Genomic DNA, 21,056 nt, shown 5'->3' with positions numbered 1-21,056 from the left:
ACCTGGGCCTGCCCCAGATGTATGATAATTCTGCCCAGACAGGTCAAAACTATGGTCAGAGAAGGATCCCCAAACTGTCCACAGTGGTTCCCTGAGTTCTGGGAGGCAATGTAAGGGGATAGGGGAGAGCAGGCCCGGTTGTAGGGTTTGACGTCAAGGGTCTCATCCCTGACTGTCCCTCTCCGCCCCGCCCCCAGGGTCTCCATTGCCACGGCCCTGCCCCAGCACTTTGAGCCGAGTGCTAGCTCGGAGCTCCATGGCCCCCACCCTAGACTGGACGCCCCATCGGGCCTCTCCGGAGCCCTCGAAGAGCCGCGTGAGGAAGCGGGGACCCGCCCGGGGCAGTAGATCCCCGGCGGTGAAGAGGTAGAGCAGCGGGTTGACGCTGGAGCTGAAGAAGGCCAGAGCCGTGGTTCCGGCTCGCGCCGCCTGGCCTGCCCCGCCCAGGCTCGCCAAGGCTCCTTCGGGCGGAGCCAGCGCGGCGAGCGCCTGCAGTACGTTGACAGCGTGGTAGGGGGCCCAGAGCAAGCCAAAGGCCAGCACGATGGCGACCACCAGCCGGCCCACCCGCGCCCCGTGCCGCCTGGCGCCCCAGCGGGTGCCCCGCAGCCGCACCAGCGTCACGCCGTAGCAGCCGAGCACCAACCCGAAGGGCAGCACGAAGGCGGTCAGGGTCTCCAGGCTCAGGTGGGCGGCGGCGTGGGCGGGCGACGGGTGGCACAGCTGGCACACGCGGTCCGCCCAGAGGTGGCGGTACACGGCGGCCGGGCTGGCGAGCACCAGGGCGGCCAGCCAGACGGCCAGCAGCAGGCGGCGGGCCAGGGCCGGGCTGCGCAGCCGGGGCGCCAGGAAGGGGCGGGTGATGGCGAGGCAGCGCTGCAGGCTGAGCAGGCCGGTGAGCAGCACGCTGGCGTACATGCTGAGCGCGCACACGTAGTACACGGCCTTGCAGCCCGCCTGGCCCAGCGGCCAGGCCTGCCGGGTCAGGAAGGTCACGAAGAGCGGCGTGAGCAGCAGCACCGAGCCGTCGGCCAGCGCCAGGTGCAGCACGAGCGTGGCCGCCAGCGGTCGCCCCCGTGCGGGCCGCCAGCCCGCCAAGCTCCACACCACGAAGCCGTTGCCAGGCAGCCCCAGCAGCGCCGCCAGCAGCAGGAAGGCTGTGCCTGTGACCCGCGAGGTCTTCCAGCTCAGCAGCGTCTCGTTTCCCGGGGGACCGTAGCAAACCGACATCCCTAGGCGCCTACGGGAGGCTGGAAAGAGCCATGGAGCGCTTTCAGGTGGGGCAAAAGCCCACGTTACGCCTGATGCCGGTGAGAAGGGACTGTGCCTCCCTCACTCCTCTGCAGCCTGCCTCTCTTCTGTCTGGGAGCTTCTGTCTCTTCCTCCAGGACCCCAGACCCAGCTCAAACACTGCTTCCTGGAACCCAAATCCCCTGCTCTGGGTCAGCCGACCTCCCCAGTCCTGACTCCCAGGCTGTCACTGCCTCCACCTTCCACCCTCCTAACCTGGCCTCTCCTTCTTCGTCCAGCCCCGTTGCCTATACCTCAGGGCAAAAGTGAGTGGAAGGGAGTATGGTCTCATGGGCAGATCTACTTACCCAGCTGGGAGCGAGCAGGGTTGGGGGCCCTCCAGGGGCCTGGGGAAGCCCAAAGGCAAAGGGGCAGTGGGCCAGGTGCCTAATCCTGTCCTGTGCCTGTCAGGTTGTCAGAGGGTGAGGCGAAAACAGGGAGGGACAAGGTGGGGCTCCTCTCGGGCCTTTCCTGGGGCCCCTCCCTCACCCTGCTTCTTCCCATCACTAACACGTCCAGGCGTGTGAGAGCCCGCCTCCCCAGGAAACAGGATAAGCTGAAGGGGTGCAGATAAGGTTCCCTGGTCGTGTGGGTGAGTAGGGACACTGCCAGATCCTGCCCCTGGGTCCTGCTTCTGTGCTCATCCCTCCCCACCCCCTGCCCCCCACCCTGTGGTCCCAATCCTCCCACCCTGCAGCTCTTATGCTGTCTGGCCGCTCTTGCCTGCACTCAGCAGAGAAGACGACCCAACTCCTCATTCCCCCAGCTGCTCTACCTTTGCCTGTTTTCAGACTCCTGACTCTGAGACTCAGACTCCTGAGCCCCCTTTTTCCTCAGCTTCCTACCTACCCCTCTCACCTCTTGCCTTGGACCCTGCCCCAGTCATTCTGCCCTCACACCTCTCAGTGGGCTGTCAATGGCAGCTTTCAGTGTAAAGCATAGGTTAAGTTCCAGGCAGAATGGGAGATGCATGGAGGTGTGAGGGCTTATAGCCTGGTTGAGGAGTCCTAACTGACAACCATGAAGAGGCCACACTGCCAGGCTGCACCAGGATACGACGCAAGGAAGAAGGAAAGGGCGCAGTGTAGAGACTTACTTCTCTAGGTCGTGAGGTTGGGCAAAGCTTGGAAAGGAAGAAATTTGGTAGATTGATGAAATTTAGGGAAAGGGAAAAAAGGCTTCTGCCCAGTCAACAGCCAGAAGGGGGTTCCTTGGGAGCCAGGACACCAGTCTTGTCTCAGTTTGGGTTCCCTCCAGAGCAGAGCCTGAGTCGAGGACATGGGTAATCTGGTATTTGGGGAGTCAGGTCGGGAAGCAGGAGTGAGAGAGCAGGGGAAGAGAGGGAAGAGGAAAACCAGTAAGAGTGTATTATTGAATTCCAATATTCAGTGGGCATCAGGAACCTCTGAGTGCACAAAATAACTTCCAGAAAGAGAGAAGATGGGCGTTTATGGCCAGCTCACATTCCCCATTGTTTGAGGGTTGTCCTAGAGGCATTAATGCCCTTATACACACTTGCAGCCTGTACTTGTCAGGGGGCTGAGTGGGCTGCTACAGCTTCAGATAAGACTCCTGGGCAAGAAATCAAGGAGACTTATGCTCATGTGAGGGATTCACTGACAGTGAGAGTCTGAGCTTCCTCACAACTGTTCATCACAACTGCAGCTGAAATCAGAGATGGGGCACGGGGCACCGAATGCTAAAGTCCTGATGTCATCAAAGGACCCATCCCCTCTTCCGCCTTCCACATCTCCTTCATGCCTATAAAGTGGCCAATGGAGAAAGGTGAGAGAATGACTAATCCAGTGCAGCTGAAGCAGGCAGTTCTTCTGAAGAGAAGTGTTGAGCCAGCCCCTCCCCTAGCCCACAGAGGGAAGAGCATGAAAGAGGAAGGCCAGGGTCCCAGACAGGATCCTGGTGATTCTGGATCCATGGATCAGGACCTATCCTCCCCTCGCACCCCACCCAGGCACACTGCCTGGAGGTGTTCTATTTTCTCCAAGCCCTGCCCATCCTCAGCACGGCCTCCCTGTTCCTAAAGCTGCAGTTCATGGCGTTTTCAGTAGGTGGCAGCACATACAGAGCAAATCACATAACCAGCTTCACACAGATTGGGAGCCAGGAGAAATTGGCCCTAGAAATTACCTCGATATAAAGAAACACACCGGATATCACATTCCATCCAATTACATAGTTCCCATGTACCCTCACATCACACGCTGCCACCAGAGAGACACACACAAACTTCCATGGCTTTTGCTGGACATATCTGGGCCTCCATCCTTCCTCCACCACCCCACTTGGCCCTTCCCCTCCTCCCTCCCCTTGGACTTTGCCCTTCTCACTGGCCAGGCAGGGGGGCCAGAGTCCGGGCTTGACTCATACCCCACCTCGCCGGGGCTGAGATCCCAGCTCCATAACAGAAAACACCACCACTTCAGCTCCAACCCCGCCGAGAACCACCGAGCCCAGAACTCCCGGGAGAGGCAACTCTCCTGCTCCTTCCCTCCACCATGGAGTACCTCTCTGCCCTGGACCCCAGCGGCCTGCTCAGGTGATTTCTAACCCTTCTCTCCACTCTCCAGCTCTGGGGATATAGGCAGGGTGACAAAGCTGCTTTCAGACCCTAGAAAACTTTCGAATTTGTACCCCTTCCCCTCCCTGCCCCTTTTCACAGTGGGCTTGTCCAGCTCCTGAACCGCCACCCCACCCCCCCCCACCCCCGCACCCAGTCCGTGGTCTCTCCCTCTCTCCCCGAGCTACTTTAATCCGCACACCTAGATCCCTCCCTCCCAACTTCCCTAAAGCTCCAGCTACCCCACGCCCGTCACCCCGCTGCACTCACCAAACCCCTCACTCCTTGACCTTTCTTCCCACCTACCAGGTCAGTAACCAGTATGAGCTCCGATTTGGGCCGTAAGGTCTGGACCTCGGCTCCACCACCCCCGCGACCTTTCCGCGTCTGTGATCACAAGCGGGCCACCCGGAAAGGCCTTACAGCTGCCACCCGCCGGGAACTGCTACACAAGGTGTGTGGGCCACGTCCCTGGGTTCCAAGAGCAGAGGCAGCCAAGGGGCTAGGGAAGAGTGTGAGCTTGGAATAATGAGCAGGAAGGGCCGAGGCTACATGGCTGCCCCTCCCTCTGAGGGCTAAAAGCAGGGGGGTGAGCCCAGTGGCTTCGGCTGCATTTGAGTCAATTCACTTTTTTTTTTTCCCAAGGAGTGGGCTTTTCTTTGGGGGCGGGAAAGGAGTAGACAGGGGTGGAGGGATAGATTTCAGAACTCAGTATGGAACGCAATTTGTATGACAGATCAAATTCAAATCCTGATTCTGCCGCTTCCAAGTGTCAAAACTTGGGAAGTTACTCAGCCTATCAAAACCTCAGTTTCGGGCTTCCCTGGTGGCGCAGTGGTTGAGAGTCCGCTTGCCGATGCAGGGGACATGGGTTCGTGCCCCGGTCTGGGAAGATCCCACATGCCGCGGAGCGGCTAGGCCCGTGAGCCATGGCCGCTAAGCCTGTGCCTCCAGAGCCTGTGCTCCACAACGGGAGAGGCCACAACAGTGAGAGGCCCGCATACCAAAAAAAAACAAAAACAAAAACAAAAAAAACCCCTCAGTTTCTTCATCTGTAAAAAGGGTACAATAATACAACTACCTCCTAGGGCTGCTGAAAGGAGTAAAAGAGAATAATGTATGTAAAGTGCTACATAGATACTTGACACTAGTGAAGACTCAAAAGGTTAAAAGTCATTATTACTGAAAATAGTTCTGAAGAACTGTGAGGGTCGGGGAGAGTGAGGTGGGACACTGGAGATAAGACCCGTCGTGATAGGCCCCATCAGCATAATGCCTATACCCATTCAAGAGAGACTGGCGAGCTTTTCAATTCCTAACCAGTAGGCATGGCTTGGACGGAAGCTGAGAGATGACAGTGACATGGTAGAAGCAAAGCAGGAACAAATAGGAAAAGGACAGCCCCTAGTGAGGGTCCCCCAACAACTAAAGAACACCGTGAGCTAGAGCCATTAGAAGGGATGGCAAAGCACCAGGAAGGAGAGTTGGGATATCAGTCAGCATCTAGGGTCAACCATTGGGTGCTGGGCAGCTGGACAGGGAAGGGGCATGGGATAAGCTCTGCCCCTTCCCTCCTACTTCTTGCCACTGGGCAGGCACAGAAGACTCTGACGCTGAGTGGAGTGCTAACACTGGTGCTGGAGGAGGATGGGACCGCAGTGGAGAGCGAGGACTTCTTCCAGCTGTTGGAGGATGACACATGCCTGATGGTGCTGGAGTTGGGACAGAGCTGGAGCCCCAGCAGGGTGAGTGGCCCACACTGGGGCCGCTTAGGCCACTGATCCTTTCTGTCTCTCCCAAGCCTCTTCTGCTACCTAACCCTGATCTTAGGGGCAGAGGCGACGGGAGAGGTGAGGAGTTGTCGAGGACTCCTTATAGTGGACCAACAGTCCAAGCAAGGGTGGGTCTGTCCCAGTGCTGACAGGGATTAGTGGTGAGTGTCAGTATGTGAGGGTCCATTGCACCGATGTGGGGGGCTCCTACAGAGTGGGGTGCTGTCGTATGGCCTGGGCCGGGAGAAGCCCAAGCACAGCAAGGACATCGCCCGCATCACCTTCGACGTATACAAGCAAAACCCTCGAGACCTCTTTGGCAGCCTGAACATCAAAGCCACGTTCTACGGGCTCTACTCCATGAGCTGTGACATTCAAGGACTCGGCCCAAAGAAAATACTCAGGTCAGAGACCAACATGTCACACTTCCCCACCCCTACGGCTGCACTCCCCTACCCTGTTAGCTCTCCCCTCTGGAAAACCCCCAGACCCCACCCCGTGACTTCCTCTTGTCTCTGCCCTTCAGGGAGCTCCTCCGATGGGCCTCCACACTGCTGCAAGGCCTGGGCCACATGCTGCTGGGAATTTCCTCCACCCTTCGTCATGCAGTGGAAGGGACTGAGCGGTGGCAGCGGCAGGGTCGCCTCCAACCCTACTGAGAAGGGGCTCTGAGCTTCTGCCCCTAGACTCATTCCAAGAGACAGACTGTAAGGACTGTGACAGCATCAAGTTTGGAGCCTACACACAGTGCAGGCTCACTAACCCGCCTGTTTTCCCCAGTCTTCTGATCCCATAGTGACAGGCCCATCAGCCTAACGCCTTCCACCCCAGCCTATACCCATTGCTGAAGAATACTATCCATCCTAGCCATCTTTGCAGCCTCCCACTTACCCTGAAAGGCCACAGCCTGTCCACAGGCATCTGGATCCCACCCTGATTGCTGCTACATCTAGAGGTCCTTACCACTCCCCTCCTGTCCCTAAGCTCCCCAGTGCCCTGAAGAAAGCCCTCTCTAACTTTACCTTGAGATCTCTATTTCTTTGTACCCTTCCCCCACAAAATAACAAAGGTGTTTCCAGTAAAAATATAAAAATGTTTATCAATAAGACTTTTGACTCCAGTTTAAACTAGGAACAGGACAGGATAGATACTCCGTTTCCCCGTGCCCCATGAACACCCAGTCCCAGATCCAAAGGCCTTAGTCTTTAAGTATTGAGTTCAAGGCCCGCCTCCGCTTGGCCACCGCCCCCTGCTGCTGTTCCCAAGCCTCTCGCCGCTTCAGAAAGGTAGTCAGGGCCACGTTTCGAGCTACATGGTGGCCAAAAGGGTCCCTTATCAGCTCCTGGTTCCGCGCCCCTGCAAAGGGAACCATTCGTGTTCAGTATCACCATGCAGTCACCCACCCATCCTTGAAGAGACTCTACTTGGGGTGAAAGTCCCTCCATTTTTTTGGAACCCTGGGTCTGCCTCAGGATAGAGTTAACACCTCACTGTCCAAAGAAGAGAAGTCAGGAGGAGGGGTGGGAGCACAGGGCTGCACAGTCCGCAGAGGGGCAGGGGAGAACAGACTGCCAAGAACCCGTGGCCAAGACCACCCTTTGGAACTGAAGTCTCTGCTTAATTTAGGTCCATTCCCAGCCACCCAGCTCTTTCGAGTGAGGAAAGGGGACATTTGGAAAGGTCAAAGATCGGTGCTGGTACTCACCCAGCTCAGCAGCAATTTCCTTCCGGGCCCCCAGAGCTGCCCCACTCCAGATGGCATCAAGCACACGGCTGCCGTGGCGACTACAGGCCAGAGCCACATACTGTCCCTGCATTGAGACAAGCAAGGTAGGGCCCTCTAGGGCAGTCCACAGAAGTGTGTTGGGTTGGGGTGGGCATGAGGGCTGAAGTTCAGAGGCTGAGTTGAAGCAGTCTAGGAACTACACATCCTCTCTGTGACTCCGAAGCAGAGTCCTGGGGGAAGCTCACATTCTCTAAATGGAAGATGGCAGAGGAATCAAAGCAGAAGCCAGAAATCTAACCTTTAGGGTCTTCAGCACCCGGCGGCGCTGCTTGCGTGTCACGGAGGGGCTGGTCAGGACAGCATCAAGCACATGGGAACCAGCAGGGCTTTGGGCCAGAGTCAGAAGCTGTGGTCCTGTCAAGGCACCCAAACTTCGAAGTATAATACCAGGACTGGAGAAGTGCAGCAAATGCTGGAGCAGTAGAGACCCAAGGACTGTCACTTCCCCCAGGTCCCTGGCAGTGGCCATTTCTACCTGGAAGGACAGAGACAGGGAATTAGGAGGCAGCCACCAAACTGCCACCTTCACTTGGATGAAGCCAGAGATCTCACCACCCTCACCTCAGTGGTGAGGGGCTTCCTAAGCCCTGGGAGGCCTGGTCCCCAGTTAGTCACAGGTTTGGCCTCTCCCCTACCTCACCTGGTGCTCTGCGGGCACTGCCCCCTCCTCCTCTGCCAGTCCATAGTACACCTCATAAGTCATCAAAGTGGCAAAGAGAGGCACACAGGCCACTTGCCGGGAAGAGGGCTCTGCACAGTGGAACGCCTAGAAAGGAAGACAAAACATGAAACTGAGAACTAACCTCAAGCAATTCATCCCTAACCTCGACGTCCCAGACAGGGGAAAGCATTCAGGACAGATGAGAATGCCTAACTCCACAAGAACATAAGCTGCATGCGGACAGGATCTCATCTGCCTTGCTGTATCCACGGCCTCCATATATGTAACGGGCTGAATAAATATTTATTCCTTAAAACTTCTCTCTCTGCCCTGGGAGACTATTTTTATTCCAGGGCCATGAGATGGTTTTGGCTTCATTTCCCCCTGTATCTGTGAACTCCCTGGGCACTAGACCTCTTGGGTCCACAGATACAACGACTGAAGATTAGCTAAGTCCTAGGAGGTAGAATTTGAACTGGGGGCATAAATGGGTTGCGGGTAACCACCACTCACCTCCAACAACAGCTGTAGGACCTGGGCTTGGTGGATCCCAACTCTGTGGCAGGCCCCGACCAGGGCAATGACTACCCCTGAGTGACCCTGAGCCAGCACAGCTTCCAGGGCAGGGCTTAGCTCCTCAAACACGGGGGACAGCTGAGGGGAGACATGGGTTAAAGAATCTGGCATTCTGGTAACAGTGGGCTGAGTTATTGAGAGAAATCTTCCTGCCAAAAACAACTAAAAATGCTAGATAAAACATAAAAGCATTGCCAATAACAGGACTTTGGTTTGGATGGATAAGGAAGGTCCAGAACAAAGGGGCAGTCTTAGAGGTGCAGCCTCCCATGGGGAGGGGATTGTAAATGGCCATACTCTCAGGATAAGGGAGGACTAGAATTAAACCTCCCCTTCTACCCCAGATCTCAACCCATGAGATCCCAGGGAAACATGCCTTGGCACTAAGCAGCAAAGGAAATGAGAAGCTAGGACAGCAGCTCCAGTGCTCATATGGATTTGTAGCCAAGTACCCAGAGACTGCGCGAGCCACGGAAGCTCAGGCTGAGAACTTGAATTACGCCGGTCTCCTGCTGGCACTAGCACCTGAGAGAAGCCAAAGCAAATCCTTTCTGGGAAGAAGGCACCTTTACCCTAAGCTCTGGGAAGGCTCCAGGAATAACTTCTCAAGGGGAACGGCCAGTACACTGTTGAAAATACAGACGCAGGCATACAATAAAGCAAGTCCCAATGAACAAGAACTAAAAGGAACGGACTCAGCCAAGTTCCTGACTCACCAGCTCAGGAGTGGTGATAGCATCCAGGAAACGCTGCAAAGGGAAGTTAGCAATAGGATGTGCAGCCAGGGTCTGCAGCTGTCCTTGGAAGTGATCCTCAAAGAGGCTCTGGAGCCTTGGGGGCTCCGACACCAGCAGCACCTGCTCCAGGAGTCTGGAGCTCGTCTGATCGCGCAGAAATAGCAGTAGGGGACTGGGGACAAGGAGAGGGTGATCAGGTAGTCTTCACTTCATCCAAAATAACATCTTACCATGGTGATCATTTTGAAGTGTACTGAAATAGCAAATCATCACGTTGTGTGACAGGAACTAACACAGTGTTGTACGTCAATTATACTTCAAAAACAAACAAACTTATAGGAAAAGAGGTCAGATTTGTGTTTACCAGAGGCAGGGGCCCTGGGGGTAGGGGGAACTGGCGGAAAGCGATCAAAGGTACAAATGTCCAGTTATAAGATAAATACTAAGGATGTAATGTATAACATGATAAATATAACTAACACTAGTGTATGTTTTACATGAAAGTTGTTAAGAGTTCCCATCACAAGGAATAAAAACTTTTTTCCTATTTCTTTAATTTTGTATGTAAACGAGATGATGGACGTTCACTAAACTTATTGTGGTAATTGTTTTGTGAGGTAAGTCAGTCAAATCACGCTGCACACCTTAAACTTACACAGTGCTATATGTCAATTATATCTCAATAAAACTGGACAAAAAAATAACACGGCTATATACATATATATCTCATATATATACCTCATATGTATATATCTCATATATATATTTCATATATATACATATGTACACACACACATACACAGAATGAAACCCTTTGTCTTTTAAAACAAACAAACAAAATACCCATATCACGTCATTCATTTCACACAGCCCACCACCTCGGTCAATCCTGAGGCCCTGTCCATACCTGCCATCTGCCGAGGAATTGCGGCTACTCAAGTAGCCCATCACAGCATTGCAGAGGTGGGCACAAAACTGGGGCAGCTTGCGGTGTAAGATCTGTAAGGCTACTTGAAGGCAGAAGCTGGAGATCTTGTCAGTGATAAACACTGTGGGGGAGGGCAGAAATAATAAAAGCGGCTTTCCCCAAAGCCAGAAAACCTATAAAACCTCAGATCTCAGGCAACAAGATTCAAGGGACTGTGGACACAAATGGTCTACACAGGGCCTTTACAACATCAAACCAGATAAGATTTGAAAACAAGAGGGATAAGACTGATCAAAATAAGAGCCTTGTTTGATGATCATCACCTCCAAAAAGGATCCTAGATTTCCTCTTATTTCCCTCCTTACCAGCAATGTCCTTCAGAAAGCAGGAGCTCAGGTTCTGAAGACAATTCAAGAAGGTTTCAGGGACCTCGAAATCGGTTGCCTTACATTCCCGAGATGGGGCCCTTTGTGCTTCTGAAGGAAGATCAAAAACGTATGCAGTGGTGAGATCACGAACTGCCATCCAGGAGGAAGAATAATTCCATAGTTGAACAAGGATTTGGCTTGGAGATGCGGAACACGTACAACTCAGTTGGTACAACTGAATGTCTCGTCTCGTCTGGATGACTGAACTGAGACTACATTTCCGTTTTAATTTCTCTAAGAAACTTCAACCAGCTCCCCCAGGGTCCATAGGAGATAGTCCAAACTCCTCAGTCAGGAGTTCAAGGTGTTCCAAAATCAGGCCTCACCTAAACTCACTATCTTATTTCCCAGTGTTTTTCAAAATGTAGGTCTGCTGCCTATGAGTGTATTACGAAATCAATCTAGTGGGTCTCAACCACCTTTTTTTTTTTTGGCCGCGCTGCGTGGCCTGCGGGATCTTATTTCCCCAACCAGGGATTGAACCCGCGCCCCCTGAAGTGAAAGCACAGATTCTTAATCACTGGACCACCAGGGAAGTCCTAAGCATTTTTTTAATGTAACACACAAAATAAAATGAAAAAGGAGGGAACTCCCTGGCAGTCCAGTGGTTAGGGCTCCAAGCTTCCACTGCACGGGGCACAGGTTTGATGACTGGTCGAGGAACCACAAGCCGCGTGTGGCTCAGCAAAAAAAAAAAAAAGGGGGGGGGGAAGAAAATATCAGAGTGGGTTACATGTAGTAAGGGTATTGTTTCCTGACCTTTTGCTTGAATCCAGTATGTGTATATATACACATATGTATGTCGAGTCATGTTTAAAAAACTTTTCCATACTGTGAGTTCTGGTTAAAAAAAAGTTTGAAACGCAATGCTCAAGTGAATCATCTCTTCCACTTGCCCCCATTCTTCTAACAGCTGTTCCCTAAACACACCTATGCATCCTCACCTCTGGGCCTCTACACACACTAATCTTTGGCCTGATATCCCTGACCTCATTTCTCTGCTAATTCTTTAAGGTCATGAAGAAATCTGCTTATTCTCTCCTTCTGAACTTCCTAAACTCTCCTTCCCTCTGGGTCTATATCCCTTTCTTGTAATACTTACCAGGTAACTGGGAGCCACGGTGCCTGGCTCTCTCAGATTCCAGAAGAGTCCCTCCCAATACCTGCAGCAAAGTTCTGACCACGAAGCTGCCATGTGTGTCTCCACAGTAGAAAAGAAAATCATCACACACCTCAGCGGCTAGTCCCAGGCCCAGCTCCTCCAGGGTCTCCAAAGGACCATCCTTCCCATCCTCCTCCTCCTCCTCCTCCTCTGCAGGGTTCCCTAGCAATCGAGGTAGCTGCAGCAAAGCACTTTGCAATACATGTACCCCACATCGATGACAGGCCACAAAGCGCAAGTTGGGCCTCAGAGCAGCCCATACTCGACACAGCGGTTTCAGGGGACTGAACCCCAACAGTTCCTGCAGCATCTCACTACCAGCCCTGTTTGTGGCCAAGGCTAGGGCCTGAGCCTCCACTTCTTTCAAAACATTGTGCACCATCAGCTCTGGAAAAACAAGAAAAGAAATATATTAAACAGAATGAGAGGAGGCTAAGGTTATGTTCCATCACTTAACCAAGGGGTGGGGAGGGAGGAAGGGGATACAGGAGATGAAACTAAGTCCTCACACCCTGAGGACCCACGAAAATGTCCTTACCGGTCCTGGATTTTATGCCCAACTAAGTGCTTCCCTTGATCCCACCCCAAAGTTGCTCCCTACCTCGTTCTTCTCCCGTCTCGGGGACCTCTTTCAGCGCGGATAGCGCCCGGCGGAAATACCCCAAAGCTTCTGGGCTCAGGTGAGGGTGCGCATCCGGAGCCGGCTCTGAGCGCCCATCCGGAGGCGGGCAGGGTTGTCGCTGGCGGCCTGGTGGGGGGCGCCCCGAGCCCTTGGCTCCGCGCCCTCTTCTGCCACCAGCTGGGAACTGGCGCCCCGCCTGGTGGGGGGAGCGCGGAACCAGCCCCATGAGTGCTTCGGCACCTCTCCGCCAGCAAAGGCTTCCTTAGCCGCAGGGGGAACCTCAAGCACTCGCGTACGGGCCGGGGCCTGGCAGAGTTTAGGCACGCCCGCGCGCTCAGGGCGCAGCGTACACGTCATAGCCCCGCGACTGCCGCTCCGCGGCGGGAGTGGCCGAGTTTCAGGATCGCCCAGCTCTCGCTTGCCAGTGCTGGTTCCCACCGGTCATTGCCCCGGACCCGCGGGGTACTCTTTGATCCTCCCGTCCGCGTCGCCAGCGGAAACTGGGTCAGAACGCGGACTTCCACCCCAGCCTCGTACTCTGACCCCGTAGTTGTCACCTCGTCCCGCTCCCGCGGCCAGAATTAAAGTCCTCGACTTCGAGAACGAGGCGGCGCGAGAACTCCAGCAGCAGTACACGTGGCAGGTAAGGGGCGCGAGCTCCCTCCACTTCGGGCTCGGGGTCCCTTGGCCTCGCGCCCACCCCCGACCCGGAAGTCTCGCCTCCGGATCAGCGGCCAGTGCTCCAGAGAGCTCAGAACTCCGCGTGGACGCGCTGGGAGGGACCTCCCCGCTACAGTCCCCCACCCAGTCAGCCCCACTCAGAAAGTCTCAGTAAGTGGCCCTCCTCGACAGCCCCACTTCTTCACTCCTTGGCCTCCCAAAAGGGACAACCAGCCATGTCCTGGGGCCTGCACTAGTTATCCCCCTTCTTCAGTCCTTGGCCTCCCAAAAGGGACAACCAGCCTTGTCCTGGGCCCTGCACTGGTTATCCCCCTTTGAAACTTCTCTCCCATCAAAGGATCTCAGCCTTGGCTCCCCTTCCTATCATTGTCAAGGTCCCCCCTTCCTATCATTGTCAAGGTCCCCTCTCTGCATATACACTCTGCAGGCTTCCCTCAGAGCAAGTCCTTGCTTCCACAGATTTAACCCCTTGGCTTGTGAGTCATGCCAGCTCCCATGAAGGGCCAAGTGTGCGTGGTTACTGGTGCTTCCAGGGGTATTGGCCGGGGCATCGCTTTGCAGCTCTGCCAAGCAGGTGCCACAGTTTACATCACTGGCCGCAATCTGGACACACTGCAGGCCACTGCTCAGGAGGTGAGTGCTTCTTCTGGGATCCCAGGGGCAGAAACCACCTCAGGGAGCCCTTCCCATTAACCACTCCTCTTAATCCCTTACCTGAAACCAAAATATTCCTCAGTAGACATGAACATTTTTACTCAAAGTGGGATAAGTAAACCCCATAAGTAACTTCAGATCAGGTCATATTTTGCCACCAAGTGAATTTTATGAAAAACCTTGCTGTTTGAGAGCTTCAGGGATTTTGGAGTTGCATCTTAAGAGTTGTGGACCTGTGCTTTTTCTCTGTTTTTGTTAAGACTTTATTGACTTGTACATTTTCACTCGACTTTTCTACTGAATTTCAGTTAAATAAATACTGGGCTGTGTTTGATAGGCTAGGCACTGGGTGAAGCACTGGGGTTACCAAAATTAGTAAGACATAACTTCTGCTTTTAAAAGAGAGTCCAGCAGGAAGTCTAAGGCAGAAACGGATCATTTCAATGTAATGTGAATACAGTAAGTGATAAAAGTAATTAATATTTATATAGTAAGTGATAAGTGTGCCCAGAATGCACTGGGAATATGGGTGAGCAGTTAGGCAGGGAGGTCAGAGGGTGGGACCCAGAGCATGGATCTGGAGAATATGATGATTGTTCTTGAATAAGGTGTTCTTTCTCTGAAGTTAGAGGATGGGGGCACATTTGTAGAGGGTGAGGCAGAACAGGAAGTAGAGATAGTTCATGTCTGAGAACTTTGATTTCTCATTTACCAGGCAGAAGTGTTGGTGGAGTGAGGGTAAGAGGGCTGTGATTTTAAGTTGGGATTCCACATGAGTGGTGAAGAGTGGGAGCTAAGGGCACGTGAAATGGAAATGACTAGTAATGAGGAAAAAGATAGATACTCATTTCTCAAGAGCAGCCTCCAAGCCTAATTTGTCCCTCACCCTCCACATGCAGAGTACAATGCCTTGCGCATGGTAGGCCTCAGTAAATGTCTATAGATTTTAAACCTGGGATCCCCATCATCATTACTCTACAATGACAGGACCTAGCATTCCTGAAACTCCTCCAACAGGCACCAGAGGGCAGTATTGCCACCATGTTCCCTCAGCTGCTGGCTGTGAGTCCTATGATTTCCTTCTCAGCTCCCACGCTGGGAGTTGAGGGGAGCTGTGTTGTGTCTCATACTATGTTCGACGGGAAGCTCATATCCTCTCTAACCCTCTCCAGGCACAATCCCGAGGGGGCCGGTGTGTGCCCGTGGTGTGTGATTCAAGCCAGGAGAGTGAAGTGCGAAGCCTGTTTGAGCAGGTGGATCAAGAACAGGAGGGGCGTCTGGATGTGCTGGTCAACAACGCCTATGCTGGGGTCCAGGTGCTCTTTGAACTTTGACCCCAGCTCCACACTCCTGACCTTTCCCTCTGACCTGAGTCCTCATCCCCACTCATTATCCCTTCCATTATCCAGCCCCTTCCTGCCTTCAAAGCATCCTATTCACCACTCTCCCTGTCTTCCAGGCGATCCTGAACAACACTAAAAAGGCATTCTGGGAAAGCCCTGCCTCCATCTGGGATGATATCAACAACGTCGGACTCAGGTAGGTGACTCCCCTGCCACCCTGCTAAGGGCCTGGGCTCCCCTCACTCAACCAAGCTGAGGGCCCAGACGTTTTCCCATGTGCCCTCTCCTTTTCCCTCTGATCTTGTCTCTCTTCTCCCTTCTGTCCCATTTGTCCACTAATCTCTAAAGAAGTTTAATCCAGGTGAATCTGTACCTAAGAATGTCAACTTTTGCCTTGTTTCTGTCAGTAATTTTCATCTGAATTTGCCCTTGCCCTCCCTCCTGCCTCATTTTCTGCCCATCCAAATGCATGACCCAGAAGGGAGCCTCTTTCCCTCAGTAAAGCATGCCACCTGTAGTCAGTATTTCCGAAGATGGCTAGAGGAAGAAATTGTTTTGTTTTAGATCAGAAGAAGGTCAATAAGGAAGAGTGAGTGCCAGCTATCTTAGCCTTTCCCTCCTCACTCCAGACCCACAGGCAAGGATACTCCCAAGTCCAAGTTGGGAGGGCAGGGGTGTCATGGGGTTACACATACATCTGGCAAAGGAGTGAGATGAAACACCGCATTAAGAGTTTACCCAGCATGACATACATCAGTTAGGTCTGTGTTTATTGTTGGAAAGAGGGTACCCTCTCAGAAACTACACTGCATGGATGTGATCAGCCACCTGTGGGAGTCACCAAGAGATTATATGCAAATCTACTTCTGAAGCGTCTAAGGACACTCAGGGCTTCTAGTGGCAACCCCAGGGAAGCAGGATTAGAATCCACTTGTCATTTCCCAAGTGGAATAAAGGTTGTGAGGACAGAGGGGGGTGGTCAGCCAACAATCAAGAAAAGAAAACCCGGACTTCCCTGGCAGTCCAGTGGTTAAGACTCCACCCTTCCACTGCAGAGGGCATGGGTTCAATCCCTGGTTGGGGAACTAAGATCCCGCATGCCGCATGGCGTGGCCAAAAAAAAAAGAAAGAAAACCCAAAGAGCTAGAAATTGGCAACACCCATATCCTTAACCCTCCAAAGAGAGGGGCCTTCCACACTCTCATCTCCTGCTGGTCAGGGTTTTGAGCCTGTGAAGCAAAGGCCTGGACACCGCCCCAGAGGTCTGATGAATTCTCCAAGGTGAAGGTCACTCTGTGAGCCTCCTGGAAGTGCACCAACATCTCCTTTCACCTCCCACACACACATTCACATTTACTCTGCCTTTCTTCTGCATTGCCTGAGGTCAGGCTTCCTTTTGATACCATGCTCTACTTGTTTTCATTTGGAGGGTCCTGTTTCCCTTGCGATACTGGTTACCAAGTATGTGTGTGTTATTTTTTAAAAAATATACTGTGAAGACCAGTACAATCTTATTCCCCTAGTCACCACTGCTTCCTCTTTTGCCTGAGATATAGCTACTGTTAATAGCCTAGTATATATTCTACCATGCATTTAAATATTCCACTAGGAAGAAATACCATAATTTATTTATCTAACCCCTTATTTGTTGCAACAGTGGAAAATAATTAGGTCAAAAAATATGACTTCTTAAAGATTTTAATAAGCATTGTCAAACTGTCCTCTAAAAAGACCCCACCAATTTATAATCTCACAACAGTGAAGGAGGATATCTGTTTCCCCGTGTCCTCAATCATACTAGACAATATCAGGCCACGAGGTCAGGCAAGTTTCGCCATCTAATAGGCCAAAGATATCTGAAGGTGTTTTTTAATTTACACTTCTCTATTATTTGTGAAGTTGAGCTTTTTTTTTTCACTTTTTATTGGTTCTTGATTCTTTTGTGAGTTGTGTTACTAAGTTATTCTTTTCACATCAATTTATAAGAGATCTTTGTACAAGATCTTTAGATTCCTTTGATGTGTTTTACAAATAAATATCTTTCTCAATTTATTACTCATTGCTTGCATGTATGCTCTCCTCAGCTATGTATACCTAATTGTGTACACATGTATGTATTTGTACATCTTTCTCTATATATATATGTTTTACTGTTAAGAAGTCACATTTCTATCTAGGTGTGATACTGAGACAAGTTTTCCCTACCTCAAGTTTATGAACACATCGTCGTGCTTTCTTTTAGTGCTTTTGTGCACTCATTTTTTTATATTCAAATATTTTGAGAATGCATTTTAAAACAATAAATGAGGTAGAGAACAAATCCCACCCACTAAATAACTGACCAGTTGTTCCAAATCCATTTATTGTGTGGTCCATCTCGCCCCGTTGGTTTGAAATGTTCCGTTTGTAATTCGCTGAATTCTCCTTTACACTTGGATTAATTATTGAGTATTTTGTTTCATTGACTTACTTATGTATTATTATGCCAGTCCTGTATTTTTTTAACTATTATGTCACTGTACTTTTTTTTTTTTTTTTTTGTGGTACGCGGGCCTCTCACTGTTGTGGCCTCTCCGGTTGCGGAGCACAGGCTCCGGACGCACAGGCTCAGTGGCCATGGCTCACGGGCCCAGCCGCTCCGCGGCATGTGGGCTCTTCCCAGGCCGGGGCACGAACCCGTGTCCTCTGCATTGGCAGGCGGACTCTCAACCACTGCGCCACCAGGAAAGCCCCTCATTGTACATTTTAACGCAGGTTGGTTGGGTGAGGGGAGCATATCCCCCTCACCGACACGATGTTACTCTTCCTTTTTCAGAATTTTCCTGGCTCTTCTTACACATCTATTCTCACTGAGCTTTAGATTGTTCTGTTGATCTGTCCAGGAGTCTTACTGAGATATAACTCCCATTGACTGGACCTGTGCATTAGTTTAAGTAGAACTGATGTTTTACATGTTGATTCTTCTAAGCAAATTATGTCTGTACTTGTTCTTTTATATTAAGCAGAACTTTATAGTTTTTCCTTGTAGATCCTATACATTTATTATGTTTTATCCCCTGAGCTATTTTAGCTTTGTTATTGCTGTCATGACAGAGTGCTTTTCTTCCATTACAGTCTTCTACAGATTGCTGTTTCTTAACCTTCGGTGGTTAATATTACCCACGTCCCTCTCAGAATGTGGCCTCAGGCCCTTGATTCACCAGGTTTGCGGCCTTCTCCTGGATCAGAAGCCATTAGGGGGCAGAAGAAACTTCCCGAGACAGCCCTGAATGTGGTTCATTCCTTCTTCTTTGCCCCACCTTCTAGAGGCCACTACTTATGCTCTGTGTATGGGGCACGGCTGATGGTACCAGCTGGCCGGGGGCTCATCGTGGTCATCTCCTCCATTGGTGGGCTGCAGTATTTCTTCAACGTCCCCTATGGCGTGGGCAAAGCTGCGGTGAGGACCCACTGGCACAGGGGTTGGGGACAGTCGTGGTACCCATAGCTCAGGAGAGACAGTCCCCGGTAGTCAGAGTGGTGAGGCTGACTGACCCTCACCTCTTCCTCTGCCCCTGCATGGATGGTTCCTTTGCCTGGGCTCCTCTCAGCTGGCCAGCCTAGGCAGTGCACTGGGGAAGGTGGACAGCTGAGACAGGGCTCCTGGGAAGGCCAGGAGGTTGGGGCATCCTCGGTGGAAGCAGGGAAGGCAGGGGAGGGAGGTGACATGACCAGGTGCCCTGGCTCCCACCTGGCCTTCTGTCCCTCTGCAGTGCGACAGGCTGGCTGCTGACTGTGCCCAGGAGCTGCGGTGCCACGGGGTCAGCTACGTGTCGCTTTGGCCAGGGTTGGTGCAGACAGAACTGCTGAAGGAGCACGTGATGAAGGAGGAGAACACTGCCGATCCCCTTGTTGAGCAGGTTGGCAAGGGGAGGGCGAGGGTGGCAGAAAATGTGGGGATCAGCCACTCCATCCCCACATCCTCCAACCGCAAGACAGTAACAACAGAGTAAATACCCAGGTGCTTGTCGCGGCAGGCGCAGGGCTGAGCACTGACACACATTATGTCCTTTCCTTCTGTAAGGGAGACGGTGTCTCCATTTCACAGACGGGGAAACTGAAACTCAGGGAGGCTAAGAAACTTGCTCAAGGTCACATGTGCCATAAGTGGAAAGATTATACAGCTCCAAAGCCCATGCCCTTGACCTCTGCTCTGAACTAATCTAGAAGGCCCAGACATAATTGACAACCCTACATCCTTCCACTTAGGAAAGGCAGTTGGTCCTGGTCCTGGGGTACAGGGCTCACTGGATGTGGGGAGGAATGATTCCCGTACCTTCTGAGATGCTGAGTCCTGCAGGTGCAGTGATGAGGGCCTCTGTCTCCTGGACAGAAGCTGAAAGCAGGGAAGGGACTTGGGCAGTGCTCTTGGAAATTAACCCTTCACTTCTCTGCCCCTGTGTTTCAGTTCAAATTTCGTTTCTCATCTGCGGAGACCACAGAAATGAGTGGCAAATGTGTGGTGGCTTTGGCAACAGGTGAAGAGGTTGGGGGCGGCTGGTAACAGGAAAGGGCGTGGAGGATCTTCAGGGTGGTGGCAGTCAGTTCAGGGTCCCGAGCCAGGAATATGCCCTTCTTTCTCTGGCGTCTGGAGCCCCAAAGGGTCCAATGCCCAGTTTGAGGTGCGGGAGCCTCAGGAACTGGATCCTGGGAGACATGGCCAAGAGCCAGAGGCCCAGGAACCTTCCTAGAAACAGAGAGAAACAAGTCTGGGTCCCTAAGCCTGTCTCGGTAGTGCCCTGGGCCACACCCAGGCCATCTCAGCTGTCTGTGTGCCCACAGACCCCAATATCCTGAGCCTAAGCGGGAAGGTGCTGCCATCCTGTGACCTGGCGCGGCGCTACGGCTTGCAGGACGTTGATGGTAAGAGCTCTGGCCCAGCAGCCAGCCTGGACCTCTCTTCCTTCTCACCTGGCTCACCCCTTCTCCCGCTCTCTCTCCCTGTTCCCTCCTCCCTCACCTTCCATTCAGTCTCCTCAGCTGGGGTGGGGGTGTCCGAGGAGTGGGAAGCAAGGGTCTAATCCTTCTTTTCCTGTGGTCCGCAGGCCGCCCCGTCCAGGACTATTTGTCTTTGAGCTCCGCTGTCTCCCATGTCTCCAGCCTGGGCTGGCTGGCCTCCTACTTGCCTGGCTTCCTCCGAGTGCCCAAGTGGGTTATGACCCTCTATGCTAGCAAGTTCTAACCCTCCTGGCCTGACACAGTTCTGCTTCCCTTTGGGCTGAGTGGTTGGCCTATCGCAGTGGAACAAGGCCACCTTTCCCGCCCACCTGCTGCATACCCTTGATCTGAAGAGAAGGCCTCTGCCGTGTGCCCTGGTTGAGCCCTAGGGGCCTTTATAGGTCCTTCTTCAGGTCTTCCTTGCCTCTGTGTTTTACTTTTTGCCTTAATATTGAAAAATGTTCTGGGGGCTAATAAAGGTCTCGTTTCTCCTTCAACTTATTTTCAAGTGCTGATTCTATGCTCAGGAAGGTATTAAGTACTTGAGAGAGAGACCTAATGGTATGCAAAATGGGTAGGTTCTCAAGGATCTCTATCCCCAGCACAAGCCCCTTTACTCCACATCTGTTCCTCCTCTTCCCTGTAGAGCTGCCCATCTCAGGAGCACCTGCCCTTTGGCTCCCATGCCCCAGCTGGGGAGCAGGGTCCTCCACAGCCAGAAGCAGGTACACCCCAGTCCCTCACTGCTTTCCCACCCCCTCATTCCGCCGTCTCTTCAGGGATGCCTGCTGCCTTCTAGCTGGGCCTGATCCCTGGTTGAGGCCCAATCCAGGAAGGGCAAGCTCCTTGGTGTTCACAGTTTCC

At 52.5% G+C, this 21,056-nt stretch overlaps 4 protein-coding genes across 7 annotated transcripts; 2 read left to right on the top strand and 2 right to left on the bottom strand.

The window, feature by feature from the left end:
• Positions 1 to 48: 48 nt before the first annotated feature.
• On the bottom strand, positions 49 to 1,711 carry LTB4R2 (leukotriene B4 receptor 2). The gene is made up of 2 exons (XM_027110942.1): positions 1,599 to 1,711; positions 49 to 1,250 (listed from the first exon to the last, which is right to left on the bottom strand). Exon 2 carries the CDS (start codon positions 1,228 to 1,230, stop codon positions 163 to 165), a length of 1,068 nt encoding a protein of 355 aa, XP_026966743.1. The 5' UTR covers positions 1,231 to 1,250; positions 1,599 to 1,711; the 3' UTR covers positions 49 to 162.
• CIDEB (cell death inducing DFFA like effector b) lies at positions 1,165 to 6,740 on the top strand. 4 transcript variants are annotated; one of them, XM_027110944.1, is made up of 6 exons: positions 1,182 to 1,277; positions 3,732 to 3,844; positions 4,175 to 4,319; positions 5,461 to 5,610; positions 5,851 to 6,041; positions 6,164 to 6,740. In XM_027110944.1, exons 1-6 carry the CDS (start codon positions 1,263 to 1,265, stop codon positions 6,294 to 6,296), a joined length of 747 nt encoding a protein of 248 aa, XP_026966745.1. In that variant the 5' UTR covers positions 1,182 to 1,262; the 3' UTR covers positions 6,297 to 6,740. The 4 variants fall into 4 exon arrangements, with proteins under 4 accessions (XP_026966749.1, XP_026966745.1, XP_026966747.1 ...); XM_027110945.1 differs by lacking the exon at positions 1,182 to 1,277 and adding an exon at positions 1,725 to 3,075; XM_027110948.1 differs by lacking the exon at positions 3,732 to 3,844 and having other exon boundaries at positions 1,165 to 1,277.
• NOP9 (NOP9 nucleolar protein) lies at positions 6,710 to 12,850 on the bottom strand. The gene is made up of 10 exons (XM_027110940.1): positions 12,517 to 12,850; positions 11,856 to 12,302; positions 10,691 to 10,801; positions 10,305 to 10,446; positions 9,377 to 9,569; positions 8,598 to 8,738; positions 8,064 to 8,189; positions 7,662 to 7,898; positions 7,343 to 7,448; positions 6,710 to 6,993 (listed from the first exon to the last, which is right to left on the bottom strand). The coding sequence occupies exons 1-10, from the start codon at positions 12,761 to 12,763 to the stop codon at positions 6,836 to 6,838; spliced, it is 1,908 nt and encodes a 635-aa protein (XP_026966741.1). The 5' UTR covers positions 12,764 to 12,850; the 3' UTR covers positions 6,710 to 6,835.
• Positions 12,851 to 12,933: 83 nt separating this feature from the next.
• On the top strand, positions 12,934 to 20,689 carry DHRS1 (dehydrogenase/reductase 1). The gene is made up of 9 exons (XM_027110943.1): positions 12,934 to 13,180; positions 13,678 to 13,851; positions 15,045 to 15,188; positions 15,332 to 15,411; positions 18,522 to 18,654; positions 18,968 to 19,114; positions 19,663 to 19,732; positions 20,037 to 20,117; positions 20,300 to 20,689. The coding sequence occupies exons 2-9, from the start codon at positions 13,702 to 13,704 to the stop codon at positions 20,434 to 20,436; spliced, it is 942 nt and encodes a 313-aa protein (XP_026966744.1). The 5' UTR covers positions 12,934 to 13,180; positions 13,678 to 13,701; the 3' UTR covers positions 20,437 to 20,689.
• Positions 20,690 to 21,056: the final 367 nt, after the last annotated feature.

This window comes from Aethalodelphis obliquidens, unplaced genomic scaffold (assembly GCF_003676395.1).
Source record: "Aethalodelphis obliquidens isolate GAN/ISIS:26980383/991018 unplaced genomic scaffold, ASM367639v1 scaffold10, whole genome shotgun sequence".
In the NCBI taxonomy this organism is placed as follows: domain Eukaryota; kingdom Metazoa; phylum Chordata; class Mammalia; order Artiodactyla; family Delphinidae; genus Aethalodelphis; species Aethalodelphis obliquidens.
The sequence above is the reverse complement of the archived record's forward strand: the minus strand, read 5'-3'. Positions and strand labels throughout refer to the sequence as shown.